General features: G+C 41.4%; 2 protein-coding genes across 4 annotated transcripts in view; one reads left to right on the top strand and one right to left on the bottom strand.

The window, feature by feature from the left end:
* The window catches only part of COL8A1 (collagen type VIII alpha 1 chain), a 119,064-nt gene extending 110,175 nt beyond the window's left edge, over positions 1-8,889 (top strand). The window contains exon 4 of the mRNA XM_054044565.1: positions 1,250-8,889. Coding sequence (XP_053900540.1) covers positions 1,250-3,156 — 1,907 coding nt within the window. The 3' untranslated portion in view covers positions 3,157-8,889. The remainder of the gene's footprint in view (positions 1-1,249) is intronic.
* The window catches only part of ST3GAL6 (ST3 beta-galactoside alpha-2,3-sialyltransferase 6), an 80,240-nt gene continuing 64,275 nt past the window's right edge, over positions 6,705-22,669 (bottom strand). For all 3 annotated transcript variants that reach the window (XM_054044590.1, XM_054044582.1, XM_054044576.1), the window contains 4 exons: positions 19,972-20,158; positions 17,613-17,750; positions 13,789-13,941; positions 6,705-11,096 (listed from right to left, as the gene is read on the bottom strand). In XM_054044590.1, the coding sequence (XP_053900565.1) occupies positions 11,016-11,096; positions 13,789-13,941; positions 17,613-17,750; positions 19,972-20,158 (559 nt within the window). In that variant the 3' untranslated portion in view covers positions 6,705-11,015. The remainder of the gene's footprint in view (positions 11,097-13,788; positions 13,942-17,612; positions 17,751-19,971; positions 20,159-22,669) is intronic.

Genomic DNA, 22,669 nt, shown 5'->3' with positions numbered 1-22,669 from the left:
ACTCCCTTTATGTTCCTACATGGGCTGTGCACATACTGTTTCCCTCTTACCCACGCACATGAGTGAGTGGGGAGGGGGCAGAGTTTTGACATCACCCTCCCCAAAGCACCAGCCAGAACAGCTGAGCAGATGCACAGGGTGTTATCGTTTGCTGCTGATATACGTCAACAAATCACTAACACCCAGCACTCACTTCTGAAACAAGGGAGAAGCAGGGCAGGAATTGTGCCTCCCAAAGGTACAATTCCTTCCCTGCGTTGCTACATATTTCCTCATACACAGGGCTGTGGCCAAGCTACAGTCTAGCCCGGACTAGTTTGATGCATTGAGCCAATACAGATTATTAAATTATTGTGTATCAAATCAGTTTAGATCTTTTAAAATGAAAGGGCACAATGTTCAGAGACAGAAAAGAATGGAGATATGAGGCCATGCGAGGGAAAAATGGGTGATTTAGGATTAATGGGGTAGAAAAGATTAAGAATGCCAGATTTAAGGATAATGCTGAAGATATCACACTGGTAAATACCTTTTTCTGGTTTTCATTGGTTAAGTTCAATTCTTAACATCTCACTATAAATTTTTGTATATAGCCGGCTGTCATCAATGCTGAAATACATTGACTTACTAAAAATGCATAGACTTAAGAAGTCTCGCATAAAAGTGGCATAAAAGTGTGTTTGGCTATTTAGCTTGTTTTGCTTATCAAACAAGGAAACGCTATCCCAGGAAAAGCACTTTTTTGCTGGTATAAGCTGCATTTCCACTGGAAGAGATTTGTCAGGATAGTTACAATGGTATAGCTATACCAGCAAAACATTTAAGTGTAAACTAAGTCATCGTAAGTCATCAACTAGAAGGGTGACATATTTATAGAAAATAAAGAGCTACTCAAAATTTAAGGTTTTTTTGCATTTCATCACAGACTTGAAAGTTGGCCCATATATGTGGAAAATTGACTTAAGGTGTGGATAGCTTTTACATAAAAATGAAGGGAAGATTTTGAGGGGAAAATAATTATTTCACTTAAACTATGAATAAAGTGAAATTTGGGGTGCGTGACATCATTCAGAACAATAACAGTGCTATGCTTAATGCTAATCAACAACTGGGGCTACGAGATGGTAGTACCTAGTGTATCTACCACAAATCCAAGCAATATCTAAATGAGACCAAGCTATTTAAACTGCATACATGATTTCCAATAAAGGTAAAATTATGGTTCATCTCTCTCTTTTCTTAAAAACAGAAATTCCATTAGCCAGTTTGAGAGGTGAGCAAGGTCCCCCTGGTGAGCCTGGACCAAGAGGGCCACCAGGGACCCCAGGATTACCAGGTCATGGAGTGCCAGGAGCCAAAGGAAAACCAGGTCCACAAGGATATCCAGGAATAGGCAAACCAGGTATGCCTGGAATGCCTGGAAAACCAGGAGCAATGGGGCTCCCTGGGTCAAGAGGTGAGATGGGACCAAAGGGAGAGATTGGACCTATGGGAATACCAGGGCCACAGGGACCACTAGGGCCTCCTGGACTGCCTGGAATAGGAAAACCAGGTGTTCAAGGATTACCAGGACAACAAGGAGTAAAGGGTGAACCAGGAATGAAAGGACCACCAGGACTCCCGGGGCTTCAAGGGCCTAAAGGAGAAAAAGGCATTGGGATTCCAGGTTTACCAGGGTTAAAAGGTCCACCTGGGCTACCTGGCCCTCCAGGTCCAGTTGGACTCCCAGGGATAGGCAAACCAGGAATGATTGGGTTTCCAGGACCACAGGGACCTATAGGTAAACCAGGACTTCCAGGTGAACAAGGGCCACAAGGTCTTCTTGGGGCACCTGGGATTCAAGGTCCACCTGGCCTTCCAGGTGTTGGAAAACCAGGTCAAGATGGAATCCCAGGCCAGCCTGGATTCCCAGGTGGAAAGGGGGAACAAGGCTTGCCGGGTTTACCAGGGCCACCGGGCCTACCAGGAATTGGGAAACCAGGATTTCCTGGGCCTAAAGGTGATCGTGGCATGGGTGGTTTTCCTGGAGCACTGGGACCTAAAGGTGAGAAAGGGCACATGGGTCCTCCTGGCATGGGTGGGCCTCCCGGGGAGCCAGGTCAACCAGGATTACCAGGAGTAATGGGGCCATCTGGTGCTGTTGGTTTCCCAGGACCAAAAGGAGAAGGTGGACCTGTAGGGCCTCAAGGACCTATTGGTCCAAAAGGTGAGCCTGGCCTACAAGGTTTCCCAGGAAAGCCAGGTTTTCCTGGGGAAGTAGGACCCCCAGGTCTTCGAGGACTACCTGGTCCAATGGGGCCAAAGGGAGAAGCTGGTCACAAAGGTTTGCCAGGCCTGCCTGGTGTTCCTGGGCAATTAGGACCAAAAGGGGAACCTGGAATCCCCGGTGATCAAGGCCATCAAGGTCCATCTGGAATCCCAGGTATCGCAGGACCCAGTGGCCCAATAGGACCACCTGGACTTCCAGGACCTAAAGGAGAACCAGGTGTACCCGGTCCACCAGGCTTTCCAGGAGTAGGGAAACCTGGTGTTTCAGGGCTGCAAGGACCACCAGGAAAACCTGGGGCACTTGGTCCACCTGGCCAGCCGGGTCTCCAGGGTCCTCCAGGGCCACCAGGTCCACCTGGTCCTCCAGTAATAATCCCACCCACCCCACCGGCCATTGGACAATATTTGCCAGAGATGGGGCCTGGCATCGATGGAGTGAAGACCCCACCTGGCTATATGGGCAAGAAAGGCAAGCATGGTGGTGCTGTCTACGAAATGCCTGCATTCACAGCAGAACTCACCACACCCTTCCCACGGGTAGGGGTGCCTGTGAAATTTGACAAGCTTCTCTACAATGGCAGGCAGAACTATAACCCACTGACTGGTATCTTCACCTGTGAGATCCCTGGGATTTACTACTTTGCCTACCATGTTCACTGTAAAGGGGCCAGCGTCTGGGTAGCTTTGTACAAGAACAATGAGCCACTGATGTATACATACGATGAATATAAAAAAGGTTTCCTGGACCAAGCTTCTGGAAGCACCGTCATTCAGCTGATGCCTGGAGACAAAGTTTATATTCAGATGCCATCTGAACAGGCAGCGGGACTCTATGCTGGGCAATATGTTCACTCATCTTTCTCAGGATATTTATTGTATCCTATGTAAAAACAAAAACAAAACAAAACAAACAAAACCCCCAGACAAAATCACAACTCTTTTCCTCTGCTTCAAACTTTTATACCATTGAAAGATGCATTTACTGACAGTTTTAGATCCCTTTTGTACAACAAATGAAACACAAAGTTTCACATTATGCACAGCTTGTTATAAAAATGGTGTGGTGAACATATTTAATGATGTGTATCAGGTTCATAACAGTTGTTCTGTATCCAATGGGGACATATTAGCTGTACATTATATATTTCTGTGATACCATACTTACTTCGTTTCATTCACAATAACGCAGTATTAAGGGTCAAATCTTGCATACATCACTCACTCCTGTTGCCTATTTAACTGAACATTGATCTAAAGAGCGAGGTGAAAAGATAACTTAAAATAAATAGAATGTGTCAGTATGAAATGATCTGATTTTATATATATATAAATATATATATAAAGTTTGAGTAATTTTTTTTAAAAGCAGGTTTTATCTAACCCTGCACCATAAGCAAAGATTCTCTTAGCTGAAATCCTTATTTTCCCCACATACAGTATCACGGAACAGTTTCTTCTAGTAAAACACTTAAGATAGAAAAGAATGTTAGCACAAGAGAATTTCAATTCACTGCTAGCTGAGGGCTTTATCCAAACAGCCATTGGAATCAAAAGGAAAATTGCCATCAACTTCAGGGGGCAATAGATCAACCCCTAATACCACAGCATTCAAGAAGCCTCCATATATATTTACAAAGCAGAAGGTAAACATGGTAGACCTGAGATATGGTTTTAGTCTAATGACTTTAGATATATTATGCCAAATTATTAAAATAATGTAGCATTTTGGCCAATGAACGTCAGTGCAGTATAAAGACACACAGTTTCCCATACCTTTGCTAAGAAACTGCATTCTGTTTGGCTTTTAAGAGAATGCGCTTGTTCTGGGATTCAGCCAAAATTAGCTTATTAATGAACATACAGCAAAAGTGGCACTTGCTGTTTGCTAAATAATAAATAAACTGGTTTGAGATTGTCCAATAATTTTAATCTGTAACAAGAATCAAGCAAACTCTTGTACTTTTGTCTTATTTCCATTGTGTGGGGGTGCTGAGAGGTGTTGGGGGCCTCTGATATACAGGAGGTCAGACTAGATAATCTAATGGTCCCTACTGGCCTTAAACTCTATCACTCATCTGAGAACAATTTCATTTAATAACGGATTTCCAGTTCTTTTTATTTATGTTTTGTTACCAATTGCCTAGGTTTGTATATGAGCATACGTAGGCATCAAATGTGTGCGTATGTGGGGGAAGCAACATTTTTACAAGGTACTGTCTGTTCAACCATGGTGCTAATCTCACAGCAAAAAATTAATTACTGAGATTAATTTAAAAATATCTTAATACTGTACTTTTATGTGTTTCCCTTTTCAGTGTTGCACATCACACTATTGCATTAGTTTAAAAGTAGGCTGAACACACCTTCTATGTCTTGACTAATGCAACCCAGTTTAATTCAAAATGAACAAGGTACTTCCATGCAGGAAAAAAAAAAAAAAAAAAAAAAAAGAGATTTAACTGGCATGACCATTATTTAAATACAGAGTTTAATGCAGTGTATTACCAACACAGCACTGCAATGACTGTAGTGCGGTGCGTGATCTCAGATATTTTATGGAATGTTGGTGGCAATGGACAGTTTACCAGACACTGGTGACTTTGGTGAGTTTCCAGAATATGTATGAGATATGTCAATAGCAAATAATTTTTGTATTTAAATTTTTTGTACTGATTTGAAAAAAAATCTTATTAAATATCTAAAAAAAAAAGTTTCCCTTTATTAACAGAATGACTAGAAAGAAAGTTTGAAGCACCAAATTCGCGCAAATTTGGAGCACAAGGACACTCAGAATCTATTAAAAACAAACCAGTGTGAATGATGATCTACAAAGGACATTATTTTTTTGCAGAGCTTGCTATTAATCCATATTGCAAAGAAACCAATGTAATCTCTGAGCATTTACCAATAGATGGTGCCTCTAGAATCCTGAATGTGCTAATATGCAAATATCACTCTGAGAAAACACCACTGGTATTTCTACATAGGCCTTAATCCTGCATGGCCTTGCTTGATGCACAGCAGTGTGTGGTAGGTGTTGTGGAGGGAGGGAGGGAGAGAGAGAGTTTAATCATAGTACTGGTTAGCGTAGAGAACTATGTACCTTGCTTGAAAACACAGGTTGAAAAAAGAGTGGAGCACAGGAAGAGAGGGGATGTGCCTTGAGAGAGACAAGCTTAAGTATGATCCTCATCATTCTGGGTGGGCAATTAGTGACAGTCTCCTTTGAAGCTTTGAACCTACCAATAGGCATAAATATACTGTGGGCTGCACAGCATGCTGCTGAAGATGGGCCATCAGATTGGGAGTCAGGAGATCTGAATTCTGGTCCCAGATCTGCCATTGTAGAACAGAGAAGTTTACTCACCAAACTGGCATGGAGTGGGAAACAATCCGATACTGAAATAGACCAGTAGCAGATCCCTGGTTCCTTGATTGCTCAGACAGAGACCAGAGAACAAATTTTTAATTCTCACAGACCATTCCCTCATGTGCTCTTGGGGCAAGGCAGCCCCTTACTCATGGCAAAATGTAATGTCACAATCTAGCACAAAACATCAAAACTAAAACGAATGGGTCCACATATTCATTCATGGTGGATTTTTTCTTCTTCTTCTTTGATCACTGGGCCACATTCAGAATCCCTAAAACCACAAACTGAAGAAAGGGCTTTTTCTTTTCCAAACTCAAATTCATGGGGAAAAAGTGAGAAAAAACAAACAGCACTGAAGCATTAAACCATATGTTCTTTAGTATTTCTCTCTGTGCTTTTCCTCTGAAGTCTCTCATGAGCTTCCTCTTTCCTCAAGCTCTTCCTATTGAGCTCCCAGACACTACTCATGAACAAGATTAAAAACCCACAAAAAATTGCCTCTAAGAGAATTTTTTTCTTTGACACAATTTATCACCACCAACCGTGACAAGATTTTGCTTTTGCTCAGCATAGAGTAATTTGAAACCTGATTTGCAAAAAGTGTCATTCTTCCCATAAAGGAGTGATTTTGCCTTGCCCTTCAATTTTGAGAAAGCAAAAGCCGCCAGTTCTGATAGAATGTATCATTTTTGCACTATGCTACAGCTCATGTTAAAGTAACATGGATGGCACTTTCCCTCCCCGTTTCTCTACTCACCACCATAGAAACTTGACATCTCTTGTTAAATTAAATGTGTCAACTGAATGGCAATGATAGATCCACTATACATCATTTATATAGTGCTGTAATGAGGTCTAGCACTGTGATTTGCTAAAATGTATCCTTAAAACAGATTATATGGAAAATAATCTGACAATATTCAAAACTCCACTTAAAACACCTGTTAACAGCCAATGACTGTCAAAATAAAGTTTGTATTAAAAGGCACATAAATATCAAGCCAAACAGCAAATGAAATCAAATATTTACTTAAACCAGAAAAACAAAACATTGATTTTCACATATTCTTAAAATTATACACTTTATTTAAACACAAATACAGACACAAACAACACCCCTGCTCCCATATTTTAGGTTAAGAAAATATTTAAAGGGGTATTTGAAAAAAGATAAGTATATTAGTGTACATAACATAACAAGACACGTCACATATTAATTATTAAACCCTTCTTGTCATTCCAAAATAGGAACAATACATTTTCATTTGAAATGTAATCTACAGAGGTGCATTAAACACTCACAGATTCATCCTTAGTGCATTAATCTGTAACTTGCCTTTTAGTTATATCTGAGAATTGCCCTTAATTGTGACAGTTGAAGAAATTAAGATAACTTTCACAACAGAGCAAGCTCAGTCCATTCCTTTAAGAATCTTCCCCAAAGGCCACTGAAGACTCTCATTGACTTCAGTGGTGTTTTGACTGGGGCCTTAAAGCAAATGGACTATTGCAGCTGACAGAAGGAAAAGGGAAAGAAATTTATTAATATTCGGCACCGTTATGCTGGCACTGTACATGGAAGTACAGCTTGCAGTACCCTGGAATTTGTACACTGAAGACTTCAACTTGTGCTGCTGCAGATATCAAATTAAAAAGCAGCTTTCAATAGAGTGGCCCATTGTAGATTCTGTACCCTCTAGACCAAAGGAGAATGAAAGCAAATCTTAGAAAAAGATCCTGCTCTAGGTTGCTCAATTTATTTTTAAAATGAAAACTCTCAAGGCAAGTTGGAATAACAGTGGCACAGGATGACCTTAAAAATGAGTGCTATATTTAAAACCGACACCCTGATTCTGATTCTCCACTACCTAGCACCTTGTGTGTTTACACCTGTGCAACATGGGTGCAAAATGCTACTATTCTGATTTGAAATCACGTTGTATCAGTATTCCCTGGGTGTAAATGACTACACAGGGTACCTGGCAGTGGAAAAACAGGTCCAATGTATACAGAATTCTATAAAGCCTGCATTATGCTACCAAAAAAATTGTTGTAATAATTATTTCACTGCTTAGTATCAAAGATAAAATTACTTACCCATAAATGATGCTTTTTGAAGACAGTACCCTCTGCTCTATGTATGTAGCGGTCAGAGCATGTATTGGGGTGCTTTGAAAGCTTAACTTTGTTCTCTTTGCATTCCCTCACAACCATCTCTCCCTTCCCGGTTGTCACCATTTGGCGATGTGTGTATAGTTTAGGTGAATAACGAAACTGTCACAAACCCCAATTGACAGCTCTTTTGGCTTCCCATAACTCTTTACTATGGCTCCAAACAAACAAAAAACCTTATGACAGGAACTTAAGAAAAGATGTAGGTGGATGAGAGTAGATTTATGGACGATACCAATTTGGAGAACAAGTATAGATGAGGAACTAATCACTTCTCCAAAGCTGTGTGTTGCTACATCCCTTCTTCAATGAGGAAGAAGGTGGAGAGGAAAGGAAAGAGAAATGACAAAGATAAATATCAAGATACTCTCAAAAGGAGGGGGAAAATTATATAGCTAATTTTGGAAAACGATCCTGTAATACTGTCATACTAAACGTTGACACTTGGATACAGTTGGACACTTTGGTGCAAGTCTTTACTGCCTACATTCTGCCAGAATGTAACAGGTTCTATACAGATACTTCAGAGACCTCATGTAGTTGTACCAGCATGAGGCTGCCACGTTCCTAGTTTGGTAAGGTAGAATTTTCACTTTTGGCCTAACTCTCCTTCCACTGAAGTGGGAGTTTTACCAGTGTCTTCAAGGGCAGCAGAGTTAGGCCAACGCTGATGCTGAGTGCTTTTTGAAAGCCGCACATGTAGTAATTACATAAAAACCTCTCTCAACAGCACTAGACACAAAATAATAATGACTGTAGTTCTGATGCAACTTCCTCATGGTTTTTTCCCCACACAGACAAGCCTTTTAAATGAATTGAAATAAATGCTAGCCGGTTTCAAGAGGTCTTGTGAAAAACAATGTATCAATTTGTGTAAGGGCCTAAAACTGATGGCAGTGTGGAGACGAGCAAAATAGTGGAAACATGATTAACGGAGCAAGAGCCTCAATATCACCTTCTAAAGACATTTGGAATTACTCAAAATCATCATGTCCTTACAAAATGTAGCATGATGTGGCCTCACTAGAGCCTAAACCTGACTAATCCAACAAGCTTAATCTGAGACCATCAGGGATTTTAAAAAGGCACTCATTAGAACCAAGCAGCTTCAAAAAAAAAAAGAGAGAGAGGCTGAGACTTTTTTTTTTTTTAATAATTGTAACAATTCTGACAGACAGAAATGGAAAATGGGTAATAGAAAATCTTTGACCACTTCACTCTAATCTAAACCAGGTATTTGTTTACTTTTACATTTATGATGCTAGGAAATTGTGGTCAATACTCTATAGCAAGATTCAGTCTTTTGCTTCATGCCCTCATTTCTGAAGAACACAATCCTGCGGTCCTAGTTTGTTAGATTAATCTCTGTTCAAATTAATATATACTGCTGTGGAATACTGGATTATTTTATCCACTTTCAAAATTCTTTTGAAGCATACTTCTTTGTGATTTTCTGATTCCTAGAAGATTGATCAATTGACCAGAGTTTTAAAACATACCTTTCATGACTAATGTACCTTATAGGATTATTAGAATGGAATTTTACGTTGCCACTTAGACCTTCATAGCTCCTGATGACATTCTCAAGCAGATTTCACTTAGAGCTACCATGGACTTCTCTGAGACAACTGATTCACAATATATGACCATCCCACCAAATCTCTTATAGTTAAAGATCCTGAGTAAAAAAATTCAAAAGACTCTAAGTGACTTAGAGGTCTAGGCCCCATTTTCAGAATGACGTAGGCACTTAGGAGTTTGGATTTAGGCTCCAAAGTACCCAAATCACTTTTGAAAACAGGGTTTAGTCTCCTAAATCATTTAGGTGCTTTTGAAACTGTTACTCTCTCTCTCTCTCTCACACACACACACACACACACACACACACACTCTCGCTCTCTCTCTCTGCCTAAAACTCAAGAGAACAGGAAAAAAGAAAAGGAAAGGAGGACAAAGGAATTGCCAGATAAAAACAAAATTGTAACTCCCAGAATTGGTCAATGTGTGTCTCAGATGCTGCCTTGCTCACAATATAGAAGATAATTGGTACATGTGATAATCTGTTGGTGCTCTTGAAACCCTTCACAGTTACCTGTTATGGTGAGGGGAACTGTGCTGAGGGGAACTGTGCTGTTTTGGAAAATACATCTTCATCTTTGGGAGAATAAGAAGTGTCAAGGCCTCTGGAATGTGTGTGTTTGGGGGGGGGGGGAAAATCTATGCATCAAAGACATTTTGTTTGAAAGAAATTTTAATGTACAAACTCAAGATTCTAGTTCATATTCATTGGGGAGTTCTGGTTGCGAATGCATCTTAAAGTGGTCAATACTGCACAGTGGTGCCAACACAACTCAAATATTTAAAACTCTTCTATAATTCCACAGTTTAAAGGAGATCATGCTTACCTCTTAAAAATGAATTCAGGTGCTTGTGAAATAAATCAGACTGACAGCACTGAGAACAAATGTATCCATAAATTAGATACAGCACGAGCAGCATCAATCCAGACTTCCCCACACTGTTATACCAGTGGGTCTCCAACCCAAGTGTACACATGCTACATCCAAGAGTCCATGGGCAGTTCAGTCTGAGGCCTCTTTGTTGAGACAGACAACAAGAAAACACCAGCCTGTGTGAATTATGAAGGTGATTTTCTATGAATGGATATCTGCCCAGGTGGACTGAGACTAAAAATGCACTTTATATACTGTACAGCTACTAGACACCCTTCAGATAGTAATGATTTGCAGATACACTTATCCCAAATTGTTTTCAAACCAGAACAGAGAGGTGAAAGACTTTGTATCCTTTTATCAATTATCTCATAGCCTTCCAAGTCTCTGGGCAACAGGAAAGGAAGATACGGAAAAGAAATAAGTTGCTGAAAAATGTTCTTATTGTTAAATAAATGGTGTGCATCATATTTTTATATATCCCTGATATTTTTTAGCTGAAGGTTGTATTTTTTCATAATTAAATAGATTCACAGAAATCAGTTCACTCTAGTTGTGTGCTCCGAGATAGCGACAATCATCATCAGTCTTAGACAGTGGAACTCCGCTACCACCACCTTTGTGAGGCATCTGTGCTTCTTTTAAATATTTCTGTAACTGATGTGGCATTTAAAAAATAAAAATACAGTACAAAAAATAAAATCTATCTTGTTGAAAACAGCGATCACTCTTCCATTGTCTATTCAGTCTCATGTCAAGCTGACCACAAACTGCTTATCTATAAGCGACTTCAAAAACTTTTGCTCAGCAATGATGTTGTGGTATCCATTCTAAAGGGGGGTGGTGGAAACAAGACAAAATCAAATTGTTACTGCAAGCAACAAAGATACACTCTTTTCCATGAATCAAATGGGTTACTTAGACAATACTATAGCCAGAATCTTTTGTGGAAAGGACTCATACACTTATAGGCAATGTCTACTCTGCACACCATTAGTGACAGCATATAGTGTACATGTAGCTACATGCTGCAGTGAAAAGCAGGCTACGTCCACACTGCAGTGCATAGCTACATGTCAGTGAAAGGCTCTGGTAGGGGGAGGCAGCAGGAAAAGTCCTCCCCCTGCCAGAGCCTTTCCCCACTGGCAGAGTCTTTACATATGACAGAAAAAGGCCCGAGCAGCGGGACACTATATTGCTAAAAAACAGCAGTGTAGATAGGGAGACCCAGCTTGGGCAAGTAGAGAGCTATGTACGGCATGTACTCCGGTGTGTCCGTACTATACCTGGCCTGTCTAAACTGTCCCTCACTGGCTACACTGCTATGTATACCCTTGCTGGGGTGCAACCTGTGTATGTACTCTACAGCCACTGAAAGAAGCAGGCAGTGTGGATATATCCAAAGGCTGAGGAATAGCCTCCCCAGGGAAGTGGTGGAAGTCAAAACCAGACTAGACCCATATTAGACTCTATACTGCAGGGAATAATCTATCAGTGGCAGAGAGATGGACTGGGTGTGACCTCAGAGGCCTCTTCCATCACTAACTTCCAGGATTCCACACCATGCTTATATGAAATATAAATATAAACATTTAGACAACTTCTTTCTACATAAAGAATCGGAAAAGAATTTATTTTTAAAGCTCCACCTGATTTCATGAATTGTGCACATAGGAATTTTTGGCTGGTCTGTGTCCTGTCAATCAGTCTCTAGCCAATACATCAAAAACAGCCCCTCCCTCCAAATTCCAATCTATCTCCTCTTCCTCGGCCCCAATCCAAAGCCTATTGAAGTAAACAGAAGTCTTTTCACTGACATCAATGTGTTTTGGATCAGGCCCAAACCTGCCAAATCTTGTGGGGACAGACTAGGGGTTTTCTGACCCTTCTGTGTGTCTGTGGAAAAACCCCACCTAGGGAAATCCTCAACTGATTGGCCATCTGTTTTTCCTCATTCCCTGCCTTTGTATAGCCAGGGCCGGCTCCAGCATTTCTGCTGCCCCAAGCAAAAAAAAAAAAGCAGTTCAGCGGCAGGTCCTTCACTCCTAGAGGGAGTGAGGGACCTGCCGCCCCCGAATTGCTGCAGGTGCCGCCCCTCTCCCTTGACCGCCCCAAGCACCTGCTTGTTAAGCTGGTGCCTGGAGCCGGCCCTGTGTACAGCAGCAGCTAACACTGCCCCCATCAAGCAGAGCTCTCCCTGTCTCCTCAGGAGCAAACAGAAAATTTCAGATAGGGCAGAATGTAGAGCAGGGGTGGGCAAACTTTTTGGCCTGAGGGCCGCATCGGGTTTCGGAAATTGAGAGGGCCGGTTAGGGGAGTCTGTGCCTCCCCAAACAGCCAGGTGCGGCCTGGCCCCCACCCCCTATTCCCACCTCCTGATGCCCCACCCCCGGGACCCCTGCCCCGCTCCCTATCCCCTGACTACCCCTGGAACCCCCACCCCTGACTGCCCCCGCTGCCCCATCCAACCCCCCCTCTTCTTCCTGACTGCCTCCCAGGACCCCTGCACCCATTCAACCCCCCCATTCTGGGGGTTACAGTGGATCACAAGTTGATGTGAGCCAGGAGTCATTCTGGTTGCACCCCTGATATGAGCCAAAAATGTGATGTAGTTGTGAAAATGGTGAATATTGTTCAGGGGTGTATTAACAGAAGCATTATATGGAAGACCTAAGATAACTGTCCCACTCTATTCTGCACCTGTGAGATCCCCACTGAAGTACTGTGTCCAGTTCAGGGTGCTACACTTTAAGAAAGATGTGGTCGAATTGGAATGAGTCTAAAGGAAAGCAACAAAAATGATACAAGGTTTAGAAAACCTGACCTATGAGGAAAAGTTAAAAAAACCCGGGCATGTTTAGTCTTGAGAAAAGAAGACTGAGGGGGACCTAATAGTCTTCAAATGCATTAGGGGCTGTCATAAAGAGGATGGAGATCAATTGTTCTTATCTTCCTTCCTGGGACATGGAGAAGTAATGGGCTTAATCTGCAGTAAGGGAGATTTAAATTAGACTTTGGAAGAGTGTTGTAACCATAAGGGTCATTAAAGACTGGAATAGGTTACTAAGGGAGGTTGTGGAATCCCCATCATTGGAGGTTTTTAAGAACAGGTTAGAGAAACACCTATCCAGGATGGTCTAGCTAGGTTTACTTGGTCCTGGCTCAGTGTGGGGAGATGGACGAGGTGACCTCTCAAGTCCCTCCCAGCCCTACATTTCTATGATTCTATGAAATAGACATATTTCTGCAGAATGTGTCAGTTTTGATGAATTGGCATTTTCCAACAGTTTTCCATTGGAAAACTTCTGACCAGCTCCACCCATTTTACAGAAGGGGAAACTGAGGCAGGGTAACATGATTTGCCTAACGCCAAAAGCTAATCAGTACTAGAGCCAGGAATAGAACTGAAGACTTTCTGACTCCTAAACCATGCTCATTCTTTCAGATCATTGTGTCTCCCAACTTATTAGCACAAGACTATTTTTCTCTAAGCATTTCCCATAAGAGAAAATAGTACATTACCTCAATCATCTCAGACATGGTCTCATTGCCATAATAGTGCAAAGAACTGTTTCGGTCAGCGAAGTTGTACTTAAAGCCTGCCACGTGAACTTCATTGCATATGTGAAATGCCAGTGTGATGGCAATTAGCCCTGTTGTAGGATGTTTGGGTTTCTAAAAGCACAAACAAACAAATATAATTGTCATCTTGATATAAGGAGACAAACCCAAGAGTGGGGGTTTTAACAACAACATAAAACCCTCTAATGACTCTGCAGTACTAAAAAGTTGGCAACATTGCTAAAAGTAGCTCTGAGCTTTTTCAGAGCTGGAAATTTCAAAAAGAAAGAAAAAAATATTTCTTCTGGAAGAAAAATAGTCAAGAATGATGAAATTGTTTATGTCCAAAAATGTCCCTCCCTCTAGAAGTAGACCCAGCAATATATATCCACACCGTATAAGCCAAAACATCACTTTGTACATTAAAGACAATTATGAGCAGTGTCCAATTTTTAATTCTGAAGAGCCAATTAAAATGTATTACCAGAGCAGAGGAAGACTATGTGAATATTCAATTTGTTGTCACTACTGGATTTATCTGATGATCCATTGCAGTGGTCTCCAACCTTTTTACGCCCAAGATCACTTTTTGAATTTAAGTGCAACCCAGGATCTACCCCACCCCTTCCCCAAAGCCCTGCCCTGCTCACTCCACCCCCCACTCTCTCCGTCGCTCACTCTCCCTCACCCTCACTCACTTTCACTGGGCTGGGGTAGGAGGTTGGGGTTCAGGAGGGGGTGTGGACTCTGGGCTAGGGCCAAGGGGTTCGCAGTGTGGAAGGGGGCTCTGGGTTGAGCCTGGGGCAGGGGGTTGGGATGCAGGAGGGGGTGCTGGATCAATCCTGCATAGGCAGGGAGAGGGACTGGACAACGTAATAGATAGATGGGTCTTTTCCATCGCTTATTTCTATGAAACTGGCTTCTGAGGACTGGAAGAGAGGCCTTAAGCTCATATAGATAGGGCCAAAAATATTTTTCATTAGTACATCATATTGAGATATTCTGATTTCCTAAACATTTGGTTCAGAGGAGTAAAGAATTCTTACTTTATAACACTTCACATTTGTAGAACCTTGCCATAAAGTTTGATAGGTTTATCATAAAAATGCCATGTAAGAGTAAACATGCCCCATAAGGGCTTTAATATTTAGTTCTTTTGTAAGTGGAAATCAAAATCAGAGAACAGAACCATTATCTATGTGGAACTTTATCAAGTTACAGTATACTCTGAAAATAATATTAAATTTACAATACACAAAGTGGTTGCCTCATGGTCCTGCAAATAAACAAAATAACTTTCTGCCTCTGGGCGTTTAGATCATGAGTTTAGTGGTAAGACTCAAATCCCTCTGTCATTCACATCTGAAATTTCCCATACCCTTTAGTGCAATGGTCACAATGTTTGTTCTGGAGAGGTCCAAGACAGGCATGGCAGGTATGTTGTAAATCAGGAATGAAGTGAATTGATGGATGTATGGAGACTCTTACATAGAACTTGACTATACTATACCTCACTCTGACTTTGACTTTCATGATCACCAAATGCACACGACATGAGTTAAACTTATAAAATATACTCTCATCTCCCAACAGTTTCAGAGCAGCACAACAACCAGTAATATTTAGCTGTAAAACAAGACAACCCTCCAACAAGTAAAACTATTTCTGTGGATTTTGCTGAGCTAAAGTTTTGTCAATTAAATACTGATCTGGTCAGGCTCAGAATTTGAAGAAACATAAAAAAAACCTGTCATCAGTTGTTAAGAAAATTCTCTCCAGATTCTAGACCCCTTTCAGCATAGCCCATTCTGAGAGCCAGACATTTAACAAGAATAGGCATGGCTTATGAATGACCTGGTAATATTTTAGCATTGCTGCTGACAAGGCAGCCCATACAGGGGAGCACATATGGTTTTATAATTGCTACTTCTAGAACTGTGTTAATGTTGTGTGCAATGCTAATAAACACAGAAGTATAGGACATTGTGCTGAACAAAAGGAGGGACAGCAATGTTGGCATAATGGAAAAGATCAAAACTGGATGGAAAAGAAACATTGCTGTTCAACATGTATATTCAGAAAAAGGGGATTGAAAAACTTAAAAACTATGACCTGGATTGCTCCTTCCCACATATGTACCTGCAGGAGAGGGCCTGGTGGATGCAAGACTCCATGAGGAACTCCTCAAAGAATTTTCCTTGGATCTCACTCTCAGGGATGAAATATGGGGGTGTTTACACTCTTAGCGCCCTCCTCCCATGGAACAGAAACAAGTTGGTCCCCAGAACTAATGCTGCCCTCTGGGAGCCATGTGAGACTGCCTCTTCTTGGAATGGCTCTATGCCTCTTAAGTCAATCGCAATGCTCTGCTCCAATTTGCAAAGCTACCACTTGATGGCACTCCTTCCACTAGAATGCTAAAAGGCTGTTGGAAGAGGATAGAATGTATGCAGGAGCCCACTAAGGAATAATAGCCCCCAAATTCAGAGGGCCTTGTTACAAATATATTTCATCATTAAAAACAATGTTTGAACAACAAAACCATGAATCTGGGTTCTGTATCTGCTTCCCTGGTTAAACGTCTTTCTTTTTCCTGGGTTTGTGACTCCTCAGACTTCTATGCCAGTACCCAGTCTTAACGGCACCACTGAGAAAACTCTGCCTCTCTTGTGGTTCTTTACTCAATACCACAGCAGTGTGACCCACATATTGGGCAACGGTGATTTTCTGGAATCTCTGAAGGAACAGGTAAGATGTCACACACACTTCAGTGTATTAAACGCAGAAAGACTCTCTGGGGCAGATGGTATACAGGTTTAATTGAGGATGCCCCTATTGCTCAGTTAATAAATACACCTCAACTTAAGCAAGTGCCACTAAACCCTTTATAACACACCCCACTATTAAGTATTCTGTTTATGCTGAACATTTTACAAACAAAAATATTTTAGGAATATTTTAGGCAGTTTAAAATAAAAACCACATTGGCACCATTTTTCATATTCCTCCAACACTCAAACCTTAATATCGTGAATCTCACTGAGGGGGGAGAGGAAAAATAAAACCAATACATTTTACTAACTTCTGCAAAATTACCTATCTAGTTTTTCCACGCATGGTAATGCTGTATGGTTGTGATGCAATGTCTATGAACTTTCCAGGGCTGAAGTGAGGGCTAGGTCCTATTGGAAGGCAAGGATAGAAGCCAGTGATATAAAGCTTTCCATTCTAGTTATGAGCCATTAGACCTTAAAACCACTATTTTTCCAGGACTGAATATTGCCCATCTCATTCCAGTGGCTAATTCAGCCAGTCTAGACCCATTATGATGAAGTCTTTATAGCCCCTCTCCCCACACATACTACTATGTTTTTTTTTTTCTCTGTGGGTATACACTACATGAATCTATGTAGACACAGAAGGCACATCCACACTAGGATAAAAGGTGTATTTTTGATGTGTGTTAGCTTAAGCTGTAGGGCTCATCTCAACCAGTTAACTCATGTTAAAACTACAAAACAAGCATGGGAGATGCTACACACTTAAAGACATACAGATGTGCTTCAGATTCAATGACTAAACAAGGCCATGGTGTGGTTTTGTCTATTGAAAATTTCAACAAAATTATAAAAAAGACCCCCCCCAAAAAACAATAAAAGAATATAGTGTAAATTTGAAAGAGGTTTTTCAACATAGATAATTACAATAAACAGATGATTGTGATCATTTATATCATCTGTTTGGAAACAATTGAAACAACAACAACAACAACAAAATATACCTACTTCTTTTCTGGGAAATTTTGTTGGGAACTGAAGCCATTCATGTGCTGTTTTTCTGATAATGATAGGATCGAGTATCCTGATTTGGTTAACTTTATAGATCATTTTCAAGGCGGGTTTCTTCCAGAAACCATTAGTGTTCTGTAATAGTCAAATATATTGTTTTACTTTTAGGATTAGTTGATTTTGCTTTTGTAGCATCTCTAAGTCTAACTCACACATCATGCATTTGGAGTGGACAGAGAGGAGAAGCCACACACATGATTTAAAAAAAAAAAAAAATTACAATAGAGTCTTTGATTTTTTTACATTTCTCAAAATGTCACTGAGGATATAGAAGAATGGAGTTTCTTGTATATGAAATATCTACCAGTAGTGCATTTTTATGACCATATTATGATAACCTGTATACAAGTTTGCCAGAAAGAAAATATTACACAGTCCTAAATATCTCTGGCACAGCATAGGATAGTTAGAAAAACACTGGGCCCAAAAATACCTTTGGATACATGGGGACATCTCCCCCTGAAGTCACCAGCACTTTCACCTATGTATCTGAAGGCAGAATTTGGCCTATACAATTTTGAGACAATTTGGCTGATCAGTTGTATTTTCTGTACTTTGCTTGCTCGTTTGCATGGACATGGGATTCGTTTTAGGGTGCCCAGATCACCCAAGTCAAATATCGGGATGCGGGGGGGGGGGGGGGGGGGAGGGAGGGGTGGAAGGGGGGGGCAAAAAACAAAAACAAAAAAACACCCTTCCTCCACAAGCGCTGGAGGGAGGCCCGGGAGACACAGGGGAAGCGCAGGGCCAGGGTGAGTGAGAGTCCGGCCTGGCCCCGAGCAGGCAGGACTCAGTCAGGCGGTAGGGAGAGTAGGGGGCATCCCGCGGGGCCAGGTGGTGGCTGTTCTCCCCCCCTGGGCAGCGGGACTCGAGAGCAGCCGCTACTGCGGCTCCCACTGCCACGGGGGGAGGAAGCGGCCGATGGCCAAACTCGGCGGCTGTAGCTCTGGCACCCGGGCCCGAACCCCCCGAGCCGGGGCCCACTGCAGGGACCCAGCAGTGCGCACGCTGCGCCCAGCCCCTGACCAGTCGCGTCTGGGTTGCTGCCCAGCTGGTGCTATCCCGCGGCGGCCCCAGAGTGGGGGCAGCAGGCCACAGCCCCCCGTCCCGCTCGCGTCCCGCAGGGGAACGAACGGGCCTGGGCTGCCGATGCCTCCTGGGGAAGAGGCGGGGATTCGGAGAGGGAGCCAATGGGGGGAGGAGGGGGCGGAGTAGGGTGGGGGGGGTGCGCGGTGCGCGCTAGCACTTCCAGGCTCCAGAGCATTTCCTTGTTTGTCCAGTGTCCCGACCGCACATCGGTCAGGACGTGGGACAAACAAGGAAATATCGGGACAGTCCCGATAAAATCGGGACATCTGGTCACCCTAATTCATTTTGACTTTAGTTCCTTCTGCTGCTTACAGGGCTGCCCACTCTACCTTACAGGGTTTTCCCTATAGCCTTTGCAGATTTATTCAAAATGATGCACGTTACACCACATTTATGCAAATTCAGAATCTACTGATGTTTGCTTTGAGAATGTTGGCAGGTACTGTGCTTATCGCTCATGTTGAAAATGGAGTAACTGATTCTGATCTCACTTGAACTGGTATATACATCAGGAGTAATTCCACTGAAGTTTAATAAATGTTAAGGCTAGAAGAGGCCATTACAGTCATCTAGTCTACCTTCCCCGGTAACCCAGTGATTCCAGAGTAAGGGAGAGCAGAAACAAGTCTAATGTCCTTCACTTGAAACTCAATTTTTAAAGTACCACATGTCCTATAAAAAATTCTCCTTCTCCATCTGCCATGTGAATCAATTGTTCTCCCCTTCCATGATCCGGTGTGGATCAAAAGAATTCCCATTTGGAGGGGAAACAGAGAGCAAATGGGAATGAACACTTAAAAAAATAGAAATTGGGGCTGAGAGGATGGGCAGTATCCTAAAACTATATGACAGGTAGAATGGTTTCAAAACAGAGGGTAATAGCCTCAGCTGGTGTGAACTGCTGTAGTTTCGTTCATTTCAATTATACTGATTGACACCAGCTCAGGCTTTGACCCAGAATATTTTCCAAAGTTTTTCTTGTCTTTAGCTAAATTGTAGGAACATAGCAGGAACTGTTCTGATATAAGCAAGCTCATGTAAATGTACAGTTCCATATTATAAACAAGATGTTGTTTAGTTTTATTTCAGCACTTTATTTCTAAGATTAGTACAAAGAGGTTGATGCATACACTCAGCCAAGGTAAACAAAGCCAAGACAATTTGAACCCAAACTATCTATCTAAATATAATAAATAAACAAACTTACTATTTTATGACCATTCAATATGTTCCAGAGCCACTTTAAGTCATGTGGTTTGAAGACAAGAAGAACTACAGTAGTGTCAGGATCATAGTGAATCGGATCTGAAAAAACAGACTCTGGATAAAAAAGTCGGAAAGTTGTCCTCTTCCCAACATCCTCTTCGTACCCTCTGACAGGACCATTATTCATTCTGAAGGCAAGGGAAAAATAATATATACAAAGAGGATCACCATAAATCCATTTTGATGGGCTCTGCCGGGCAAATAGCACAAGGATTTAGCAGCATGACTTTTATTAATAATGTTAATTGGAAGATGTGCAGTTATACGGTAGATCCTGCATTGACAATTTAGCCCAGGGTCTTCAAACTGGTAAGAAAATTTAGTCAAGAAGGTTCAAAATAAATGACAATATTCCCAACCATGCAGTCTTACTCCAGCAAAATTCCCTCTGACTTGGCCCATAAATTGGAACACTGTCTTAAAACTTCAGATTATCTAGTTCAGTTTAACTCAGTAGCAATTTTCTCCTAAATCATGATGGGGGAAGCCAGGCCCTTTGTTTTCTTGTTTCATTTGTTTAGTAATTGATAGCCAAGATGGGAGAGTAACAAATGTGATAGAGCTGGTCACTACAAAGCTAAACTCTCCTAGAGCAGAAACAGGACAGTCACCATGGCAATACCCCAGGGTAAATCTATGTATACTTACGGATGGGGAAGTTGCTGGCTGGTGGTAACTGCTGGAGAGTCAGCTGAAGGTGGATTTGTGCTGGAGACACAGCTCAGAAAGAGGGGAAATTGGAGACAGTGTATTCTATACTTGGGTAGATCCTCAAATGAGGTGAAAACACCCCAAGGAAGACCTGGCGCGGATAGCTACTGATTAATTGCTGGAAGGTCCAGGTTCCAGAGAAGACAATACAACTCTCTAAGTGTTGGAGAAATGAAGGGAATTAATTCTCTTCTGTATCTCGACAGGATTCGGGTTCAGATTGTGTCCATCATTTACCTAGTTTTAATTTAACCTATGTGGTGCATATATATAGTTTCTATTTTTTTAAATTGATATTTGTACATGCTGAGTGACTGCTGCTCTGAAAGATACTGAATTAAAGAAAATGGGAGAGCCAAGATATTGGGGACTCTGTTCTGCCCTGAAGAGTTAAACAAGCTGACTAGTGGTGGTAGTAGTGGTATAAATCATCTTCGCAGATCCTTTACTTTGTGACTGTCCTGTACTCTTTGGAACAATCTGCCAATCCCCATATGCTAAGAACTCTCCCAGTCCTCCTTAAAATCCACTGCTTTCACAAAATCTCAAGAAGATGATCTCCCCCACCATCATTTCTGTCACTTTGTCTAAAACATTACACTGTGTATCACATTTGTCTGAGTTAGGCTGCAGACTCCTCAGGGCAGGAGCCTGGAAATGAATAATACTTAAAAGAAGAGAAAATGCTATTTGTTACAGATGGTTCCAGTATTTGTGGGACAGGTCCATGGTAATAAGTGAGTTCATTTTGACTCCAGAAGGAGAGGGGGCCTGAAAAAAAATTATGAACTGTAATATTAATGATTACTCTATATACATGTTGATTTTAAAGAGTCTTCATGAACTTAAAAAGACACCATAGATCAGCTAGATACCCTTGTCACAGAACTTTAAAAAAATAGGATTTATTTAAGAGGAAAGTTCGATTCATTGTGGTCCTACTTTATTTATATCACCAACTCTCTCCCTTTGGTTCTTCCCAATCCTCTTCCCTCACTGCTCCTTTCGGCTCTTTCTGCACTAAGCTTTGCACCTTCTATTATCTTGTTCGCAATATCTACAACATTACCACTTCATGTCCATCAAGTCCTCTGCCTCTTTCTCCAAAACCCTCCTTCAAAGCTACTTCTTCCAAGAATTCTGCTCTTTCCTTCCCCTCAATAATTTTCCTTTCCCTGAATTTTCAAGAGTCTTGTCTCATCTCTCTCAGGGCCTGGCCTTGCAAACATTTGCTACCCAGCATAATGCATACAACTATGACTGGTCCCATTTACTCTAAAGAAATTGACTACTGGCTGTAGAAAGCACTGTTTGCAAACTAATGCCATTAGATTGTAAGCTCTTACGGGCGAATGAGCATGTCTTCTATTTGTAAAGCACTGTTTTAATTTACACCACAATATACATTTTAAACAGTATATCAATACAATACTAAGAAGTTTGGTGGTAGTACCACTACACTTAAAGTCATGCTAGGGTGCCATATGATTAAAATTTTTCTAGTGCCTGACATTTTCTTGGGATCCCTTTTTAAAATCACTATATCGCTCTTAGCTATGAAACTAAGAATTCAATTCTTTGCTAGGAGAAGACTGAAATAAAGTTTGTTTAAAAGTTACAACATATTTTGTATATAAGGTTTAAAAGTTACAGCTTGAACATTGTTTGCAGTGTTGTTGCAGCTGTGTTGGTCCCAGGCTATTAGATGTAACAAATTATACAATGTTACTAATCAAAGCCAATATTGTTGCTAATGACCTAAAGTACAATGCAGACACAGGAGTAGTGCTGACACGTTAATGAAGACATAAGCTATGAGGACGATTCAGGAGTTATCTCCACATGATAGAGGCTTTAGGAAGATTCAGTGTATCCAATATAGGGCTTACTACCCCACTACAGGACTTGAGGAAGGGGCAGAGCATCTT

The sequence above is a fragment of the Malaclemys terrapin genome, chromosome 1 (genome assembly GCF_027887155.1).
Source record: "Malaclemys terrapin pileata isolate rMalTer1 chromosome 1, rMalTer1.hap1, whole genome shotgun sequence".
NCBI lineage: Eukaryota > Metazoa > Chordata > Testudines > Emydidae > Malaclemys > Malaclemys terrapin.
The sequence above is the reverse complement of the archived record's forward strand: the minus strand, read 5'-3'. Positions and strand labels throughout refer to the sequence as shown.